At 40.1% G+C, this 18183-nt stretch overlaps 1 protein-coding gene across 1 annotated transcript in view; it reads left to right on the top strand.

Moving 5' to 3' along the window:
- The window catches only part of LOC111238498 (probable flavin-containing monoamine oxidase A), a 46103-nt gene extending 28671 nt beyond the window's left edge, over positions 1-17432 (top strand). Inside the window, exons 10-12 of the mRNA XM_022768043.1 lie at positions 3831-3917; positions 6099-6199; positions 13844-17432. Coding sequence (XP_022623764.1) covers positions 3831-3917; positions 6099-6199; positions 13844-14162 — 507 coding nt within the window. The 3' untranslated portion in view covers positions 14163-17432. The remainder of the gene's footprint in view (positions 1-3830; positions 3918-6098; positions 6200-13843) is intronic.
- The last annotated feature ends 751 nt before the right edge of the window (positions 17433-18183 follow it).

Below are 18183 nucleotides of genomic sequence, written 5' to 3'. Positions count from 1 at the left end.
CCGAGAGCAACCAATATATTCATGTCAGGCACTTTGCAGCCTGTGCATACAACTGATAATTACATACACTCAGTTTACAATTACACAACAGTGCTGCAATAAATCCATCTTTATGAAGATTGTAATGTTCTGTTCTTTTTTGTCACAAACCGAGCCGCATGGCCATGACAAAAGAGGGAGATGCCCACAGACAAGCCAATTAACAAACGCTTTATTTAAAAAAAACAGACAATAAATCTAGGAGAAGAACTTAAACTAACAATGGCATGTGTAATCTGTAAGATCAGCAGTGTAAGTGGGTGCATGAGTAAAGAAGTATGCAATGAATGCAGTGTTGTATGGTGCAGCAACAGAAACTACACAAACTAAATGCCAACCAAACCAAATGGGTGCCTCAGGGAGAAGAGAGAACCAGAACTGAGCTCCAATGTGGTTTTAAAAGCTCTAGCACACAGAGCCCAGGTGTTCTAGGTCTGCTGAAGAGCCCAGGCACTGTCAGCCCCTTGCCACACCCACCTCTAGTACCTGCAAAGGAAGCAGCCACACACAAGAAGGAACAGCTACACAGGTGGAGAGGGTCGTGATGCAAATGTAACATTTTGGAGGATGTAGTGTGCGGAGCTGTTGAGCTGTATTGTATTGTACAGAGAGGTGTTTCTGTTATTTAGTATACCTTCATTAATATGAATGGGACAAAGTAATAGAAACACCAGGACGCCACAGCGGGTATCCATAGACTTTATATAGCAATATTAAGCTACATAAATCAAACAGCTGCCACTTCTTATAATTAACAGCAGAATAAAACAGCAGAAAATGTGGAGATGTATAAACAACATGAACTCCGCAGCAGCTGCAGCCGACAAACACAGACAAAGAGCTACACTACAGTTTGTTGTAATCAGTTCACTCAGCCTCTCTGGTTTCACTGCGCTCTTCCATGAGCTGAATGAGCTCTGCAGTCACAACAGGGATTATCAGAAACAGCAGAAAGGTGGTGCACGCCTCACTGACCGTAGAAGTGAACATAAAAGTCACAGCTGTGGGAACCATCATCAGTATTTTAGCATTTAGCATTTAGCCTGGACCCAGCATGTGCCCTCTTTGCAAAAGCCAACAGCTGGATAGAGACGGAGGGACTTTGTAAGCATTATGTTTACTTTTTCTCCACTTCCTGTCTCTAAAGTCACATGTGGCTGAACTAACCAGAGGAGGCTAGAAGGCTAGGACTTAGACTGAGATAAATAAGAGGAAAACTACAGAGATGGATTCAGGAGGTTATTATGACTGTTATTAAAGAGCACATGTAAATAATAATTGTGTAAACAGATACATGTAAATTGTTCATTGTGTGAACTTAAAAGTGTAAATAGTATAAACAGTGGAAATATATTTTTAGTAAATTAGCTCAGATATACAGTATGAATTAACATCTTAACCTTATAGCAGCATGGCAGGAGCGTTTGATTTGGCATACTTGCCGTGTTCTCCAGCATCTTCTCTGCTGCAGCTGCTGATTTGACTCTTTTCATTCAATCATAACTTCATCATGTCTTCATCATGACTTTTGTGACTTTAAATGTAGCAAAGCAAAAAAATACTTGAGATTAAAAATACTTAAAGGGGAAATTACTGATTCTTCAAAAACACTCCCCTTCCACCCCTGATGTGCAGACAGATACAATTAGCAATTTTTTGATATGCATCTATAATTCAAACACGTTATTGTTCTCTGTAATATACCTTTGTGTTTGACTTTTCATTATCATTTATTATGATTTAATGTAATTTACCAGTCATACAAATAGTAAACAAGCAAAGTATGTGTTTTTCTTTCCCATCACGATGATGTGTTGTAATTATATTTAAATTGATAGTGGATACAAACTGTGGTTTGCAAGATAAAGTCAAATTAATGGCAAGCATTAAATACTCAGTTATCAAGGGCTGCTCCTAAACTTGCAAGTTGCCTAATGAGATGTCACGGTTTTCAACAGCTAAACTCTGGAGTCTTGGAGATGCGTTTAAATTTAAATGTAGTTGTATGTTAAAAGGTACCTCCTACCATGGAAAAAAAGTCAGATACTGTATAGTTAAACTTATACTATAGGTCAAGCCTGGGTAATTTTACATGCAGAGACAACATAATGTGTATCAGTCAAAATTATGTTACTGTGTAAAAGAAAATGCCCAGGGGCAACATTATGAACACTGCATGAGACAATGTGCACCATCTGAGCTCTGAAACAGCACAGCGTATAGACTGAGAGCAGTGGGATGCTCTCTCCAGCTTTCAGTATCTGTTACTAAGGTAAATATAGGACATAATGGTTTTTTTCAATTACTATGTGCACCAGGCATTGAGTTATGCTTTGTCTATCTCTAAATTGAACTTGAAGGAACCACTCGATGGTTAGTGGTTATCCACTTGGTAAACAAGGAATCCCATCAGAAGTGGCTTTAAAAATATTGAACCTGATTATTGTAGAATCAACGCGGTCCACGACCGAGCTGAAAAGAGACGGTCTGGTCCACGGAAGATTTCCTATTTATCCTAGGCCGCTGTTTTATCTGCAGAGTCTGCCTTATTCTCTTTTTGAAAAGTGATTCAGCACTAGTATGCAATGAATCTCGGCATTGGTTTGGCCGTGAAAGATGCACCTGTTGAATGTGAAAGATGCACTTGTTGAATCGTTCACTGTCTAGGAAATGAAGGACGTATATTCACATTTGATGGAGCCTTCAAAGTGGGACAGCCTCGTCATGCTGCTGTGATGCAACTGGTTTTAAATGCAGCCTTCAAAGTATGTAGTATTGAGACACAGCTAATATCAATACAGGTCTTTATATGTTCATTTCTCTTGTGAATCATTTTCTGCAGCAGTTTTGGTAATAGATTCATGCTGCTTTATCTCCCTTTACGCCTATGTTGCTGATTGATATGGCTACATTTCATATGTTTTTCCAATAACCACACTTTGCATACAGTACACTCAGCCTACATCTTCCCTGTCTCTCTTTTCCTCGCTGTCTCCTACTGGGTTGACATTTTCATTTAGTCCCAGTGTTTTCCCTTTACCTGAAAAGAAATAAATAAATCTGTCCTCATGTCTAGCATTGTTTTGGCATCTCAGTCATTATCCTGGCTTGCTACAAAACTCGAGACTAGCTGTCTCCTTGCTGCACAGGGTGCTAAATAATTAACCTCCCCTTGCTACTCCACTGCTCAACAGAGGAAAACAGTGTTGGTGCCTGTGAGGCAAGTGGCCATCAAGGTTACAACTACACACTCATTTTGCTGTTTAAATTTGATTTAGTCAGTAATATTATCTAAATTGTTTTTATTTATTTATTTTTGTATTTGCCTCTCATACAGTGTATGGAGTGGACTCAAAATATTCAGTTATGTTTTTTTTTTTTAGTTCTTCATCGAAAGCAATTTGTCACTATGCTGCTGTTCCCTTTCTGTTCTCCATTATAGGAGTATATGAAGAAATTATCAGTATCAGCTCCAAATTATTGCACAAGGGTGGTGCTGGGAGCAAAGGTAAAGTGACATGCAGATGAGGATCTGTCAGCACGCTTTATGGTGATCTGTCCTTTTGGTCCTCAGGCCTCAGCTGCTCTGTGTATAACTCACCGTGTGTGATAATACAACCAGGAGCATGTGCTGACTATGCTTGAGTTATTCAAATTGACTGCTGCTTCCTGTGTCCAACTTGGATTGGTTTCTAGTCTTCATATTTCAGCTGCCCGCTGTTATATTTGTGAGTGATAGGTGAGTGTATGAGAAGGATCACGACAGAAGAGGTATTTCTTTCTGTTTGCAGGCTGGAGAAAGAAGAAAAGCTGTGATTTCCAGTCTAGTAAAATACCTCGGATCTGAGGCTGCATCTTTCATTCACTATGAGGAGAAAGTAAGTACTTCAGTGGCAGATTTTTGTAATGAAACAATAATATTTTGGTCTGAAGCAGAATTTTGTAATGCCAAAATCTGTAGTTTCATTTTTACCCTGGATTGCAGAGGAAAGCAATTTTATGTGGCAGAAGTTGGCACTCCTGCGAACAAACTGATTTTTTTCAAAGGAAATAGAGTAGCTCACTGCATACTGAGCAACCCACTTGGTAAAACGGTGGTTACAATTGCCTTAGCTTGTTAACACAGTTTTATTAATCCAGCATGACAACAGGGGGCTTAACACGGGTACAGCAAAATATATGATAACATAATCACATTTTTATGATCCTTAATTTTGTATTAGAGCAATTCAATGCAATTGTTAATCCAGAATCATAAAATGTGTTAATGTGGACCACAATGGTTAAGACTTCACAGGAGGAGAAAGATATGACTATTACTACAACTGAGTACTCCTGAAATAACACCAACAATAAACTGTGGAACTAGCAGGGTGGGAAGCCCGCATGGGATCACAAAGTGTTCTGATTTTGAAATTACTTTGTGACAGGAAACAATTTCAAGGAGAGGAGGCAATCCATAGAGATAAACTACAAAAAAGATGTTTTCCCTTGCTAGGTGCACTTCCATTAACCTGCTTAATGCACAATTTGAAATTGCAAACTTAAAAACGAATAATGGAAACACGTGAATTTCCAAAAAACCCAAATGTCATAGAAAAAATTATTCGCTCACATGAGGTGGTTTTCCAGACTATTCAACAAAGCAATATTTCGCAAAATTGAAATGCAAACACTTTTTTTGGTTCAAGTCATGGCCCCTGCCGTATCCTGCCCCAGGGAGTCAGTTGCCACCGAGAGGCAGACCGCTGGAAACCCGTCGTCACGTTTATTTGGAATGATATCGCCCAAGACACATAGCGTCACTCAATGGAAGCGCAGACCAAGCTCAATTGTGTTTTGTCAACTTTTCTAAAAAAATCGCTTCTGTGTTGCATAAAACTGCAATGGAAACCCGGCTACTGTGCCCTAGCAGTGGCTTTCCAAAAATAGAGGCTATTTTCTGAAATTATTTCATATCAAAGCATACAAACAAATGAAATACATGTTATTATAATAAATCCATGGGATTAGGGAGTCGGCAGGGCAACCCTTCCGAAGGTGTTTCCACAGGGAGTTTAAGTGTCATCATGGACAGACATGAGCCACGGCCACACTACATGGAAACAATGTGTTCCATTCAGTAGCTAGACTACTTTTCTATATCACGATGTGCCACATGCATACCAAATAGGTACTTAGGTCCATTCCATGATGAGCACACATTGGTAGACTGTGAAATAGCATATTTGTCATGCAAATATATGATTTTAGTCTGTTCTTCGCTGTTGAAAGGCAAAATGGAAAGAAAAAGTGCCCTGAGAAAAGTTGAGGCGGGGATGTTAAGGGGGGCATCATGATTTTAAATTATTTTCTTGACAAACAGCCTCAAGGAAAGCACCATTTTATAGAATACAATAACAACAACTCAGAGCTTAATGAAAAGACAAAAAGCTGATAAATTGATGGCACAGTGTTGAGAGATATTTGGCCTGATTTTACGGTAGCCCAATGGAGTTTCTTGATTTGGTTTCTTGGTTATCAAGGTGCTTTACAACTCTTTCCAAGCAATTTGTGTTGAAATTCATACCCCTTCTTGGAGTAACACACATATTTTCAGATTTAGTGTGACTTCTGGAGGATATCGTTATCTCCAATGTCTATCATGAATAAAAGTCCATAAATTCACTTACAATTCACAGAAAAAAAGACGCTCTTACAATTAAAACTCTAGAACTTGGCTGAGAATCATCACATTTTTAACTTTTCTTCAGTATCAAAGTAATCCAGTGATAGTTGTCTGTACACCCATGGGTACATTACAAACAGGAATTGGTAATAGCTATTTTGGCATACTACACAGGGTTTGTTGAGGGGTTGCAATTGTCTCAATTTTGTCTGAGGGGAGCACAGTGTCAGACTTTAAATGAAAACCTCTGGTCCGTGGTTTATGTTGTTTTGTTGAGTTGTGCTATTAAATAAAACTAGACAAGATTAGAGTTGGAAAGTGTCATTTTGTTGAAACAAAGCCATGCTTGTGTGCCATGAAATAATACAAGGGTAACTTTTCTGCTTTACAGGACTGGGCTAAGGAGGACTACAGCGGGGGCTGCCCTGTTAATGTCATGGCACCAGGTCTGCTAACATATTACCACCCTAGCCTGAGGAAGCCCTGTGGCAGGTAATCACACCACTGATGACAAATACACCACAGCATCTCACCTCTCTTTCTCCCTATAGTCACCTTCCTCTGTGTCCTCACCAAAGCAAATGCTTCAAGGGATGTAGAAGACATCAACCTGCATGACAATTTTTTTTCTTCAAGAGCTAAATTTAGATTTTATACTTTAGCAAATTGTGTCATTTTACACTAGATTGTTTGAAAGATATGAACAGTGGCTGCTGGATGTTTGTGCTATTTTTATACCACAAAAACAACGTCTGCAGTTCACCCTGCCGACCAGGTATTACTCACTAGCACCCAGTTGCTTACAGATCATTGACGTGAGTTGTGGGAGTGATTATGCCTTCACTGACACACATTAGTCCAGTTCTAACGAAATGGCAAGAGGTCTTCAGAAGTGGTGTTCTCCTAAGAAAACGTCCTATAATCCATTCCTAATGGCCTGTTCAGAGATGCAGAAAGCCGGACGAATGAAAGCGAAAGGTGGGGAGGGGGATCCAGGTAATTCATCTCCATAATGACATTAAGTCCATGGGGAGCAGCGGAAGCTCATTACATAACATGGCTCGAACAGCAGCGTGGGGCGGTAGCCCTTATCCATATTCCTAGCCCATATAGGAAATGGATCCTCAAGGACATGCTGTGACCTTGACACTAATCCAGCACATGTAATGAAACCAAGCCCATGCCTGGTCGACAAAAATGCAGCTGCTGCTTCATACATTCTGTATTTAACAGCACAACGGATTCAGGCAGTGTCTGGTGGATTATGGGATTTCATTTGGGATAGTATGAATCTCATACTGACCACAGTGTGGTTTATATAATTACAGTAATTATCCTAGGTGGATACTATGCCTGAGTGGTCAGTGTGTGAGATACCTATAGAAAGGTCCTCCCTACTCAATTCTAGGTTGGTGAGAGAGAGTAGAGAAGAAAGTGAGTAAGAAGAAAGAGATGCTGCCAAGAACTATGAATAAATTGACCCCAATGGGTTCATGCTTTACTAAGTTAACAGCTTCAGCTGCAGGTAGAATAAAAACTGCAGTGGTAAGAGTTGCTTAGTAGGATGCTGAAAATTTTCAAAAAAAAAAGAAAAAAAGAAAAAAAAAAAGGTTGTTTGTGCTGCTTCTCACATTGTTTGGATTATTACAGCCAACTGAGAGGGATTAGTTCATTCAGCCAATGACACACAGTGAGACAGAATACATTTGAAATCTTTTAGAACTGTGATAGATTTAAAAGCACTAGAATTGATATTTTGTAATTTGTTCTAATATCATAGGTTTATACCATACTTATTTACATAAATGAGAAAGATAACTATATATAATAATAACAAGTGGAGCTCTCCATCTTAGCTGTGCACGCTTAGGTTCATCTTTGTGCATCCCTGCAGTGAAGTTTCCATCCATTCAGCCATGTCAGGATGAGCCCATCAGTCCCTTTCTGTTCTATCTTTTTAAGGGCTGCAGTAACACGGCCGCTCCTCACCCTGAAACACCAGAATGACTCTTCAGGTTGTAATATGTTGATATCATTGTTTTTTAAACTGGCTTCTGCTTCTTATGGGGTAATACCTGATGTTTACACTCCTAATATGTACAACACAAACCTGAGAGTGAGCGCTCAGCAAGAAATGTTCACTACAAACACCTGTCGTTCCTGATAAGCAGAAGGTCACAGCATAATGCTCCACGGGCTACAAAATATGTGCTTCAACAAAACATGAGCTTTACTCAGCTACGATCAACGCTCATACATCTTCATATCAATTATTTTAAATGTAGTCTTAATGAAAAACAACCAATACAAACTTTGTTTTTAGATTAGATTTTTTCTCTCTGTTTAAGCTTCTTGGTCAGGTTTGTCAAGTAAGCCTTTAAAGTTCACGAAGTTTGAGCACAGAGCCTTTTGTCCCAAAGCTCCCCACAGTACACCTAAATACATCTAACAGGTCACACATGACAAGCAGGCTTTAGCCACAGAACTGCTGCACAAACCTTCTCCACTGAAAAACACTCAGTGCTGAGAACACTGCCTGTACAATTTTGTATGAACGAGCCTTAGGAGGATCCCGTCCTGCCAACATATTGTGATATGCCCACACAAAGCCAAAAGCAAAGCATCTGTTTATATAAGGATGAACCAAAAGAAAAAAAAAAATCTGCCTCCTCACTTTCCTCAACCAAAGGCATCACAAAGTGATGGAAACGTAAGCAAGAAAGCAAATGGTAAGATGCTTCAGGTACCAAGGGGGCAAGCAGATAAAAGAAAAATCTCCTCTATTATAACTCACTCTGGCTGAATCCTCCAACACAGGGGATAAGGACCCTGACTTCACCCAGTATGTAACAAAACAACACTATCCAGCCAGCGGACAGGTGGAAACAAAGTGTTTTTGACTATGAAAAACATCAACTTGAATTGAACAAGAGATCCCACCGGTGCACACAAACAGAAAGGGTTTACTGATTTCTTACAATTATAAGGGAAAACATAATACCTCAACTCACAACCCAAGGGAATTATACAGCCTTCCAAAATACACAAAGATTATGATGTGAGGAAGTGTCAGAAGAATTCATACAGTCACACCGAGCAGCTCCAAATATCTGTCCACAAAAGTTGGCAACACTATCCACCACACAGACACTTTGTCAGCACAGTTGAGAGGAAGATACTCAGAGCAGAGATGATTGTGTTATATATCAACTGGGTCATCATGAGGAGAAAAATATACACACCTTTCTTCTTTCAGCGCTGATTGTCAGATATGACATATAACATTTCCTATTTCCATATATAGACATAAGGCATTTCATTATATTTTTTGAAAAAGCAACACAATTTTTTTTCCCACAGAAAGCTCAAGAAAGGTCAATGACAGAAGAGAAAGAAAGCTTTATTCTTCCCAGAGTCTGTTGTGTTTAATGTGACAATGTGGACCAGTTTCTTTCTAAATCCATTTTGTTCATCTGCTATCATATTATTTGACTCAGCCCATTGGGAAATGTGATTAAATTGAACACATCTAAAGAGTTTGTATACAGCAGAGGTCAAAATGATGTCCCACTAGCTCAGAGGGATTCTTTTTATCTTTATTCCCAGTTCTACAGATCGGATTAATCTCGCACTTTTTCATTTCTGGAATCACTCATGTTGCAGGCTTTTACTGTAAATGGTAGACCACCATATTTGTGCACATTTAAACATACTGCATCAAGTTTAACAGGGCCATCGGTGCTGTCTGTCAGTTCTAGTTAACTCTTATCATATAAACACCTATAGTATTTAAACGAGACACGAATCATGTTGAATCAAGGTCACACGGCGATCTTTTTAATCTGACAAGCTCTCACTCTCTCCATCATAATGCCGCTGCTCATTATGCTGTTTACCACCACCTGCCATGTATCCTGCTGTAATGGTTGATTTCTCCCTCCACCGCTCCTGTCTGGTTTATTTTTTATTACCATACGTGGTGGATGCATTGCTTTCCTTTTTCATTATCGTTTGTATATCCTTATCTGAGTCATCTCTAGGTTGGTTGCACTCCTAGCTGAGGCACTGCTGCATAAATCCATTACAGAGCTTCCCCAGACATAATTGTAATAACAATGAGTAGCAGTAAGTGGTACTGCAACCTGTGATGCTATACACTTCTGAGTCACAATGTACAGATTTGCAATTATGTTGGGCAATTGCAGAAAACATAACAAATTAATTTCTAAAAGATTTCAAAACGCAGTTTTAATCAGTTTAAATGAGTTATTTGTAAGTTTTGCTATTGCTACATAAGTAATGTTAGCATTAGCAGCTGTTTACTTACCAGTCTAAAAGAAACTTTGTCAGTTCAGCATCAAACTTCTTTCCTTTACTCACCAAGAGCTGTCTCCAGCCGTGGAAAGAAACACCAATGTTAACGCTTGTCTATATCACGTATTTTCTTCTACTGAAATGAGCATGCTAACTGCTTATTTTCCATTAACGAGTCACTGTAGCCTCCAGTCTGCCCTGAAGATGCGGCGCTGCTCAGAGGGTGCATTATAACCTCTTACCTTGTAGTTTTGTAGCTCTTGTCAAGCACCAATTACCACCACTCATTCCCAGCAAGAAACCACATTTGACGGCAGAGAAAACTTACAAATAGCTCCTTTGGGGAGACAAGTCACATCCCAAGACCTCTCGGTGAATAGGCAGCTGGTGTACATTAGCAACACCAAGCTTTTTGACATGTTGCCAAAAGGCCTTACAGTCTGAAGTCTCAAGCTCTTGGATATTCTGCTCTTTAGTCTGAAGTCGACTATTGTAGAAAGCTAGACTGAAAAATGCTTCTGAATAGGGGCGTCCAAGTCAAGTTCTTTTTTGGCTCGAATCCCAATCTGAGTCCTGTAATATTGGGTATCTGCTGATACCAACTCCTATCCAAAACTTATATTTACATTATTTAAATGTTGATTGAATAGCCTATGCATTTATCAGTGAAATAACACAGCCTTAGACTACTTAATCTCACACAAATAAACTTTTATGAGCTTCTGGATCCAAACACTGAAGGTCACGGTTCAAAAATATAAAGTTTATAAGCTTAAATTACTGATATGATATAAATGAAAGTTCAGTTGGAAGAATGCCACCCCCCGACGGAGACGTGATGCGACCCACTAGAAAGAAGACGTCTCACTCTGTGGGATTTTTTGGAACTAAAGAAACGCCGAGCTCACTCGAGGATGTACAGTGGTGTTACAGAGTGAGAGGTTCTTTCTTCACAAACTCTCTTTGACAAGCACTGACAGTGGCCTGCAGGGAGCAGAGCTGCAACACTAGCAGGCTGAGGTGGCCAAACCACAGCAGAGTACAGTAATGAAAGGATCGGATTTTGATTGGCGGTATTTTAGCCAATATCAATCCATTAACATATGCCCAGAGCAGCCCCTGTTATCACAACATCTCTACTTGTGAACATTTCTCATTGAAGCTTTGGCACACACTGATCCTCTGTTTAGTCCTGATTACTCTGTCTTTTCAGACGTCTGATTCTTGATTGAATCCTTGCTGAATAGTAACCCCTTTGTGAATTTCACTGTCAAATCCTGCTTTACCACATCAGAGAGGTGTTTATGTGGAGTCCAGAGGAAGCGTGTTCGCTGCTGAGGCCCCTATCTCCGCTGTTCAGACAACATAAATTAATCATCAAGGATACAGTCCAACGAGGGAACTCTTCTCCCTTCCTCGGATTGGCGGACAGGGGTGCATAGGCTTGATATGCAAGTATGATGGGCTACTGAATATATGAGCAGTAATGTGTTATACATGTACACTGTCCTCTGGATGGTAAATTAGTGGAGTGTCCTGTGTTTTAGCAGCACAGACGTGTAGAAGTAAGAGTTATAGAAGCGTCAAAGGTGTCAATCAGATACCTTGGTTGTTTACTCCTTGCAGGTTCCCTTCCTAAGACTGGGATTATGGTTCGATACATGGTAAAATACATTTAACAACTACTGCATAATAACATATAACACAGGTAGTATGTGTAATCATGGGTTGCAGAGTCTCACAGGTGAGCCAGCATGCACACCTGCCAAAGCTCAACAACATGTTGTGCGGCTAGTGTCAGCAAGTGTCAGCCCAGCTGGCTGGTTGGCACAGCCCCTTTTTGGAGGTGGCTTCATAGCGAAAAAACACATTATGTTACATTCCAAATCTGTAAAAGAATAAAGGAAACAGCCTGGTGAACATGTCTGAACAATCCCCATGCGTATTCACCTACATGCAGCCCAGATTAGCATGTTCCCGCCTTAAGGCATGCAGAATTACAAGTGTTTGTTTTCATGGATGGCATAAAATAATTTCTGTGAAGGGTGTATTGTTCATGTTATGGCTTGGCTCAGCCCCACCTTTCCAATCAATGAGGCCACAGAGGATCATCCCCCTCCATCTGTATCCAAGAGCAGTGGCCTGCAGTAGAGAGAGAGCATTGAGTTTAATCCTCTCTCCACCACCTTGTACATAGTGTTGTATAGTGTGGGTTCTCAAGACCATGGGATGGAAAAGGCTGGATGTTATCCTGCGTTTCTCAACTGGGCTCACACTGGGTTCCTACCTTGTCCCTCTTGTTTCTGAGGGTTTTGAGATAAGATAGCTAACTTGCTGCTAGGGTGCCTTCATTGGAGGGTGGGTATTGGTATGTTTTGGCAATGCCACTGGTGAAAAGGGACAGTAATGCATCATCCTCAGTTCTACAGAGCCATTGGGTCCTATCTTACACCTAGCACAAAGTATATTTGCCAGTTTCATTCTGCCACAGTTTTTCCCGGCTAGCACCCATGTTGTTTGAAAAGCAAATACATTTGCACCCATCTGTGTTCCCATGGGCGTGTCTTAAAATGAGATGTGGTCAGGTGCATTGTTGCATATTGCTATCTTGAGGCAGCGGAAAGGGATTACACAATTTACCAACAAAAACCTGGTCTTAAGTCAGTGGCACAGTACTTTTAATCATGGTTATTTTAAGGGTGCTTTGTCAAGAGAGTAATATACATCAACATAGGTGGGCACAGAACACATGTACACTCTGCCTGTTACACACAAGCACAGTGTGCCACTGTGTTTCCCATTCATCATCTAGACTAAATTTTTCCCACCACAGTTTCATAATGAACTGAACATTTATTTGCACTTGTCATAATGTAACATAAAAGATGTCTAACATATGGATTTGTACCGTTATTTCTTTGTAGAGCTGTGCGCAACGCATTGATCCACCCAGCCTTCCCTTATCCCTTACCCAATATGTAATCAACTGATCACACAAATAGAATCTTTTGTATGAAACACTGCGCCATTATGATAGCAATGTGTCAAGTTGCTTTTTGAACCATGTGCCTGGCACAGCGACTGCTTTTGTGCCATTAAAATACAAACTTGATATGGACACGCCCAAAATGCATTTGCAATATGCACTTCAGACCGTTCGCTTCGGACTGTTAAAATAGGTCCCGTTGTCTTCATTGGCAGCAACTGCATCCACTGCCACATATACTGATCAAATGTTGACCCCAATAGTTTTTTCTCACTGGACTAGACTGAAACTACAGTACAGTGCTTTTTTTTTTTCTTGAGCTTGTCTGTTATACAGGCAGCTGCAAGGTACATGATTTGGACTGATGTTGACAACAAACCTGGGCACCATGGGTAGTAATTTATATGGTTTAAAAGGCATCCTTGACTGTGTTGTCATTGCATGGAGCAGAGAAAAAGTGAATGAGGAGTAGCATTGTTACCACGCTTTTCTGGCGAGTAAACCCTACAGGGTTGAACAGGCGTAACCTAATTTGCTGAGCATGTACTTGCAAATTTCATTGCACAGAGACATGGAGCATTGAAGCCAACAGAGACTTGTTAAAGGGCAAAACTTAAACTGTATCAGTTCATCAGACAGAAAGTCTTATCAGTCAGCAGCATCACATGTACTCTGCAAAACCGATAATACAAACGAATGTTAATGGCTTAAGGCACAGTATGAATGTGCTGAAAGGGATGTAATTAGTCCAACAGAGGAGGAAATAAATGTCTTTTCAAAGAGCGACATCAAGCTCAGTGTTCGGTACATGACTCACTGATTACCTTCATTTACAGGATCCATTGGGCAGGCACGGAGACGGCCACACAGTGGTGCGGGTACATGAGTGGTGCAGTGCAATCCGGTCAACGAGCGGCTCTTGAAGTACTGGCTGAACTCCGCCCCATGACCCTGACCCAAGAGGAGCAGGAAGCAGTGAGGCAGGGTCAAACTGTTGAGGGTCCTGCACGGCAAACACTATCATCCAGACGCACGTACCTGTCCACAAGTAAGGCTGTGGTCATTGCAGCGCTGATGATAGGTGCTGCTCTCCTGTTGGCGCAGCGTCAAAATGCTTTTCTGAAGGTCAAAACGTACTTGACAAATGTAGTTTGACCATCCCAGTCTATTATATTCCCAATGTAACAGATACCTGTAAAATAAGTGCATATCATTAGAATGGTTTTGATTTAGATGTCTGATGGCTCTGCTTATCGTTAAATGATTTTTATTTTTACTGCTTTTAGTGCTTATTTCATACCAAAGTTAGAAAGTTAGACTCAATTAGCTTCATTTGTAGATTAAAAACAACATGCTCTTTAATCAGTGAGCTGAGATGTTTTCTCACTGCCATGATGTTTCTTTTACACAATTCTTGTTTGCAAAATGATCCTTTCAACTTTTTTTTTTCATAATTTTTTTATAATTAAAAATTTACTCGTGGCAAATAATAAGAACAAGCTAAATGTTTTTTGTATCAATGCCTACAGAAATCAATTGGAGATATTTGCACTCTAAGCAGCATCTTATCTCATTTGCCTTTTCAACATTTAAAATTGAGACCGTGCATTGAGGTTGTGCTTGTGAGCTCAGAGAGATCATGTTGTGTTTAAACCCGTTTGCTAGGAGAAAATGGAGCTTTCATACTGTATGGCTTGCATTGTTTCCCAAAGAGCCATAAAACCTGCTTGAGAGGCTTGGAGCAGAGCCACAAGCGCATTTGTGCGCCCACAAAACCACCAACAGACATTCGAATGAGCGTAAGATGGATGAAGCAGTCACGCAATGATAACGTCCCAGAGAAAGTGATTTAATCGCTATCACTTGATTGCACGGTTGATTGAAAGGATTTTTGTCAGTCCCCATGTCTCTCCTAGAGAGTCTCTCAAACGCCCACTGATTACTGGATGGTAGTCTCTGACTCCATTGGCGCCATGGCTTACTATTTGTCTTTGTTATCACTAGCTTGCACTGAATCAACTGCCTGTTCTCCCTGGTTTCATTTAAGCCGGTCCAGGCTGAATCAAGGCCAACAACCCGTCTCTGTACATGTCTACCATTTGGTCACTGATTTGGTCATTTTGGTTGATAATCAAAAAAGTAATGGTTCTCATTTGGGTGTGAGTTTCTGAACTAATTTCAAACAATATAATAAAGATAAACTACATGCATGCATATTTTCCCACTTGACCTCACTGAGACGGAGGATAAAGCAGATGGGGTTGCTATTTCAGGGACTCCACGGTGTGGAGGTTTCTTCTTATGCTGTATGTCATCACCAGCTTAAGGCATGCATGCGGTTATGTACCATCTGGGGCCTGGCAGCTTGCCTCGTCACTGCCGCTGTTTTGCCATCATTCAGTGCAGTTCAATTCTGATGGGATGAGCATTTCGTTCAGGCTGCTGGACTGCTGTGTGAATGAATTGTAATACTAAATGAAATGTGAAGTATCCTCTCTAATGGCTTGGCTCTTGAAGGCTAAACACTGTAAGGGTACAGGAGAAAAAAAGAGCTGCTGCTTGAAATTTTGGAGAAGCTAAGCTAAAGTATCGTAACGGTCACAGTTTGCCTAGGGTTAGGAACACAAACTACAATGCTGTGTTTAAAGATTTTAACCCAAAGTGATCTGGGTTAAAATAAGTATTAAAGTATCGCCGTCATTAAAAGTAAGAAACAATGTTGATTGGTTTCATTCAGGAAACAATCTCCTGTATGAAAGTCCATCCATTCATCCATCACAACCTCCTCCTAAGGCTTTGTTACTCTTTATACTACATCACCTGACTTCCTCCTTTGCTCACATCACTATCACTGTGGCCGCTAAGGGTCGCCTAACGATATATTTGTAACTGTGGGTCATAATGAACTGCTTGGCAATTTACGGGGTCACTTATGGGGTCAAATCTCCATGCAGCCCTAACTAAATGCCGCCCACACATATTTTGCGTAGATCTACATGTTTACCGTATCATAATACGGAGGAAATATTGTGTTTCATATCAAATCAGAGAGGAAGATGATAGGCTTGATGTTTTGATAGTCCCGTGAGAAGGGTGAAATGTAGTAATGAATTTTTCAGGCCCTGTACGTTCAAAAGCCCAAAATAAGATACATAAAAACAGAGAAGGAAGTTAAGCATCTTTCATCATCCGGCTCTACTCTGCTCTGTGGACTGTGTTTACATGTGCCTTTTTTTTTTTTTACATATCCAATATAAGATTTCAAGTAAAGTAATGTTGCTGTAATTACTGTAGCTTTTGTAAACACCTGTCGTAGCACTTGCCTTAGTGTTTGCCTTCAGGCAACAGCACCAACTTTAAAAATTCATACATTGCAGTGCAGTGTAATCAGGATTTGTGGCCATAAACAGCCATTCTCTCAGAAGTAAAACCACAGCCTCTGTCTTTAAGCAGATGTACTTACTATCATATTCTATGTTATCCTGACATACAGGTGCTTGAGATAACAATAATACCGTTACAATTCAATTCAGCATCCATGGAACAAATACAGCTTATAGTGTTTATTTATTTTAAATTATGTCAACAAGGGGCTGATTTAACTCTGGCAATTATGTTTAGACTGTATTTTGTACTATTGTTATGCTAATGCACCATCAAGTGTCTTTTAGTAAAATGTCGGCAATGGTTTGCTTATGGCCTCTGCTCCTCTTCTCCAAAGCAGCTTCCCTGTATTTACCATACATCATGATTTTTGTGTTTGTTTTGAAAACTTAATGAGTCATTTGTGCAGCTGTCTTTGCAGCTGTGAATCAGTTACTTCGAAGTTAAAAGGTAGTTTTCTTTGGAATTATGTCCATATTGTGTGATTCTGCAGCACCAGTTCACATCCAGTGCTAGTGTTCAACAATGTTCTTTATATAATGAGGTAAAAAGGGCAAGAGAGTGGAAGTCAGGTTCTGACTTTCACACTTTTATTCAGGTGCCATGTCAGACCAATAATTAATGCTTCAACCATTATCAGAATATTTCCTTTTAAATAGGCATTTTAGATGTCTACCCTCCCCATTCCTTAACAATAGGCTAATTGCAACGCATAATTATTGTGAAAACATTGTTTGGGATTTAACATAAAAAAAAAAAAGTCATTTTATGAAATCTGGGGATTTGCAAAGTTGTCCATTATCAACATTAAGTTTGGAAACGCTGACTTTCTGTCTTGTTTGTGATAATTTTATCTACTCATGTAATTCATTTGAGAAAAGTTAGCTTTACAATTATTTTTTTTAGCTCATCATTTCAATGTGTGTGTGTTTTGAAGGGAGTATTAGACAACTCTCAGGAGAACAAGACAACATAGTCCAGACTGTAGACTGTGCTCACTCTTGTAGATATAACTGCATGAACCAATCATACAATAAAGTGATCCCGGAGAAAGTGATTTAAGCGTTATCACTTGATTGCACTGTTGATTGAAAGGATTTTTGTCAGCCCCCATTTCTCTCCTGGAGAGGATCTCCAACACCCACTGATCACTGAACAGTAGCCTGGTGCCATGGGCTTACTATTTGTCTTTGTTATCACCAGCTTGCATTGGATCGGCTGCCTGTTCTCCTTGGTTTCATTTAAGCCGGTCCAGGCTGAATCAAGGCCAACAAACCCAACATCTCGATATACAGGGCAGCGTCGGCGCCAGAACAAATCTGAGAGGCAGATTTCCACTCAGGTTTCCACATGAGGGAGGCACATTAAATAATTACAAGAGCAACAAGGTGTATAGTTAACCTCAGAGGATGCTGAACAAGAAGAAATCAAGCCCAGCCACCAAACCAGGACTAATATCCATGAATGCACAACAAAAATGAGCACCAACACACTACAGAAAGAAAAAAAAACCCACACTGCCTGTGCATTCATAACACAGCACCGCCTTGTCACATCTACAATTCAGCGTTAAGGACAGTGACAATGATGACTGAAAACAGGAGAGCAGACAGATTCAGATGTACAAAATAATCTACAGAAGAACACAAGCACAACAATGTCCAGGGTTGGAAAATAAGCTTCACACGCTGAAGGCGCTGAGTGTTTGTGATGGGTCACGAAAAAAACAAAAACATCATCCAATATCCATTTTCAGGGCTAGCTTGCTAGCATACTCGCGCTATTCACTTTG

This window comes from Seriola dumerili, unplaced genomic scaffold (assembly GCF_002260705.1).
Source record: "Seriola dumerili isolate Sdu_G_001 unplaced genomic scaffold, Sdu_1.0 BDQW01001387.1, whole genome shotgun sequence".
NCBI classification, from domain to species: domain Eukaryota; kingdom Metazoa; phylum Chordata; class Actinopteri; order Carangiformes; family Carangidae; genus Seriola; species Seriola dumerili.
The sequence above is the reverse complement of the archived record's forward strand: the minus strand, read 5'-3'. Positions and strand labels throughout refer to the sequence as shown.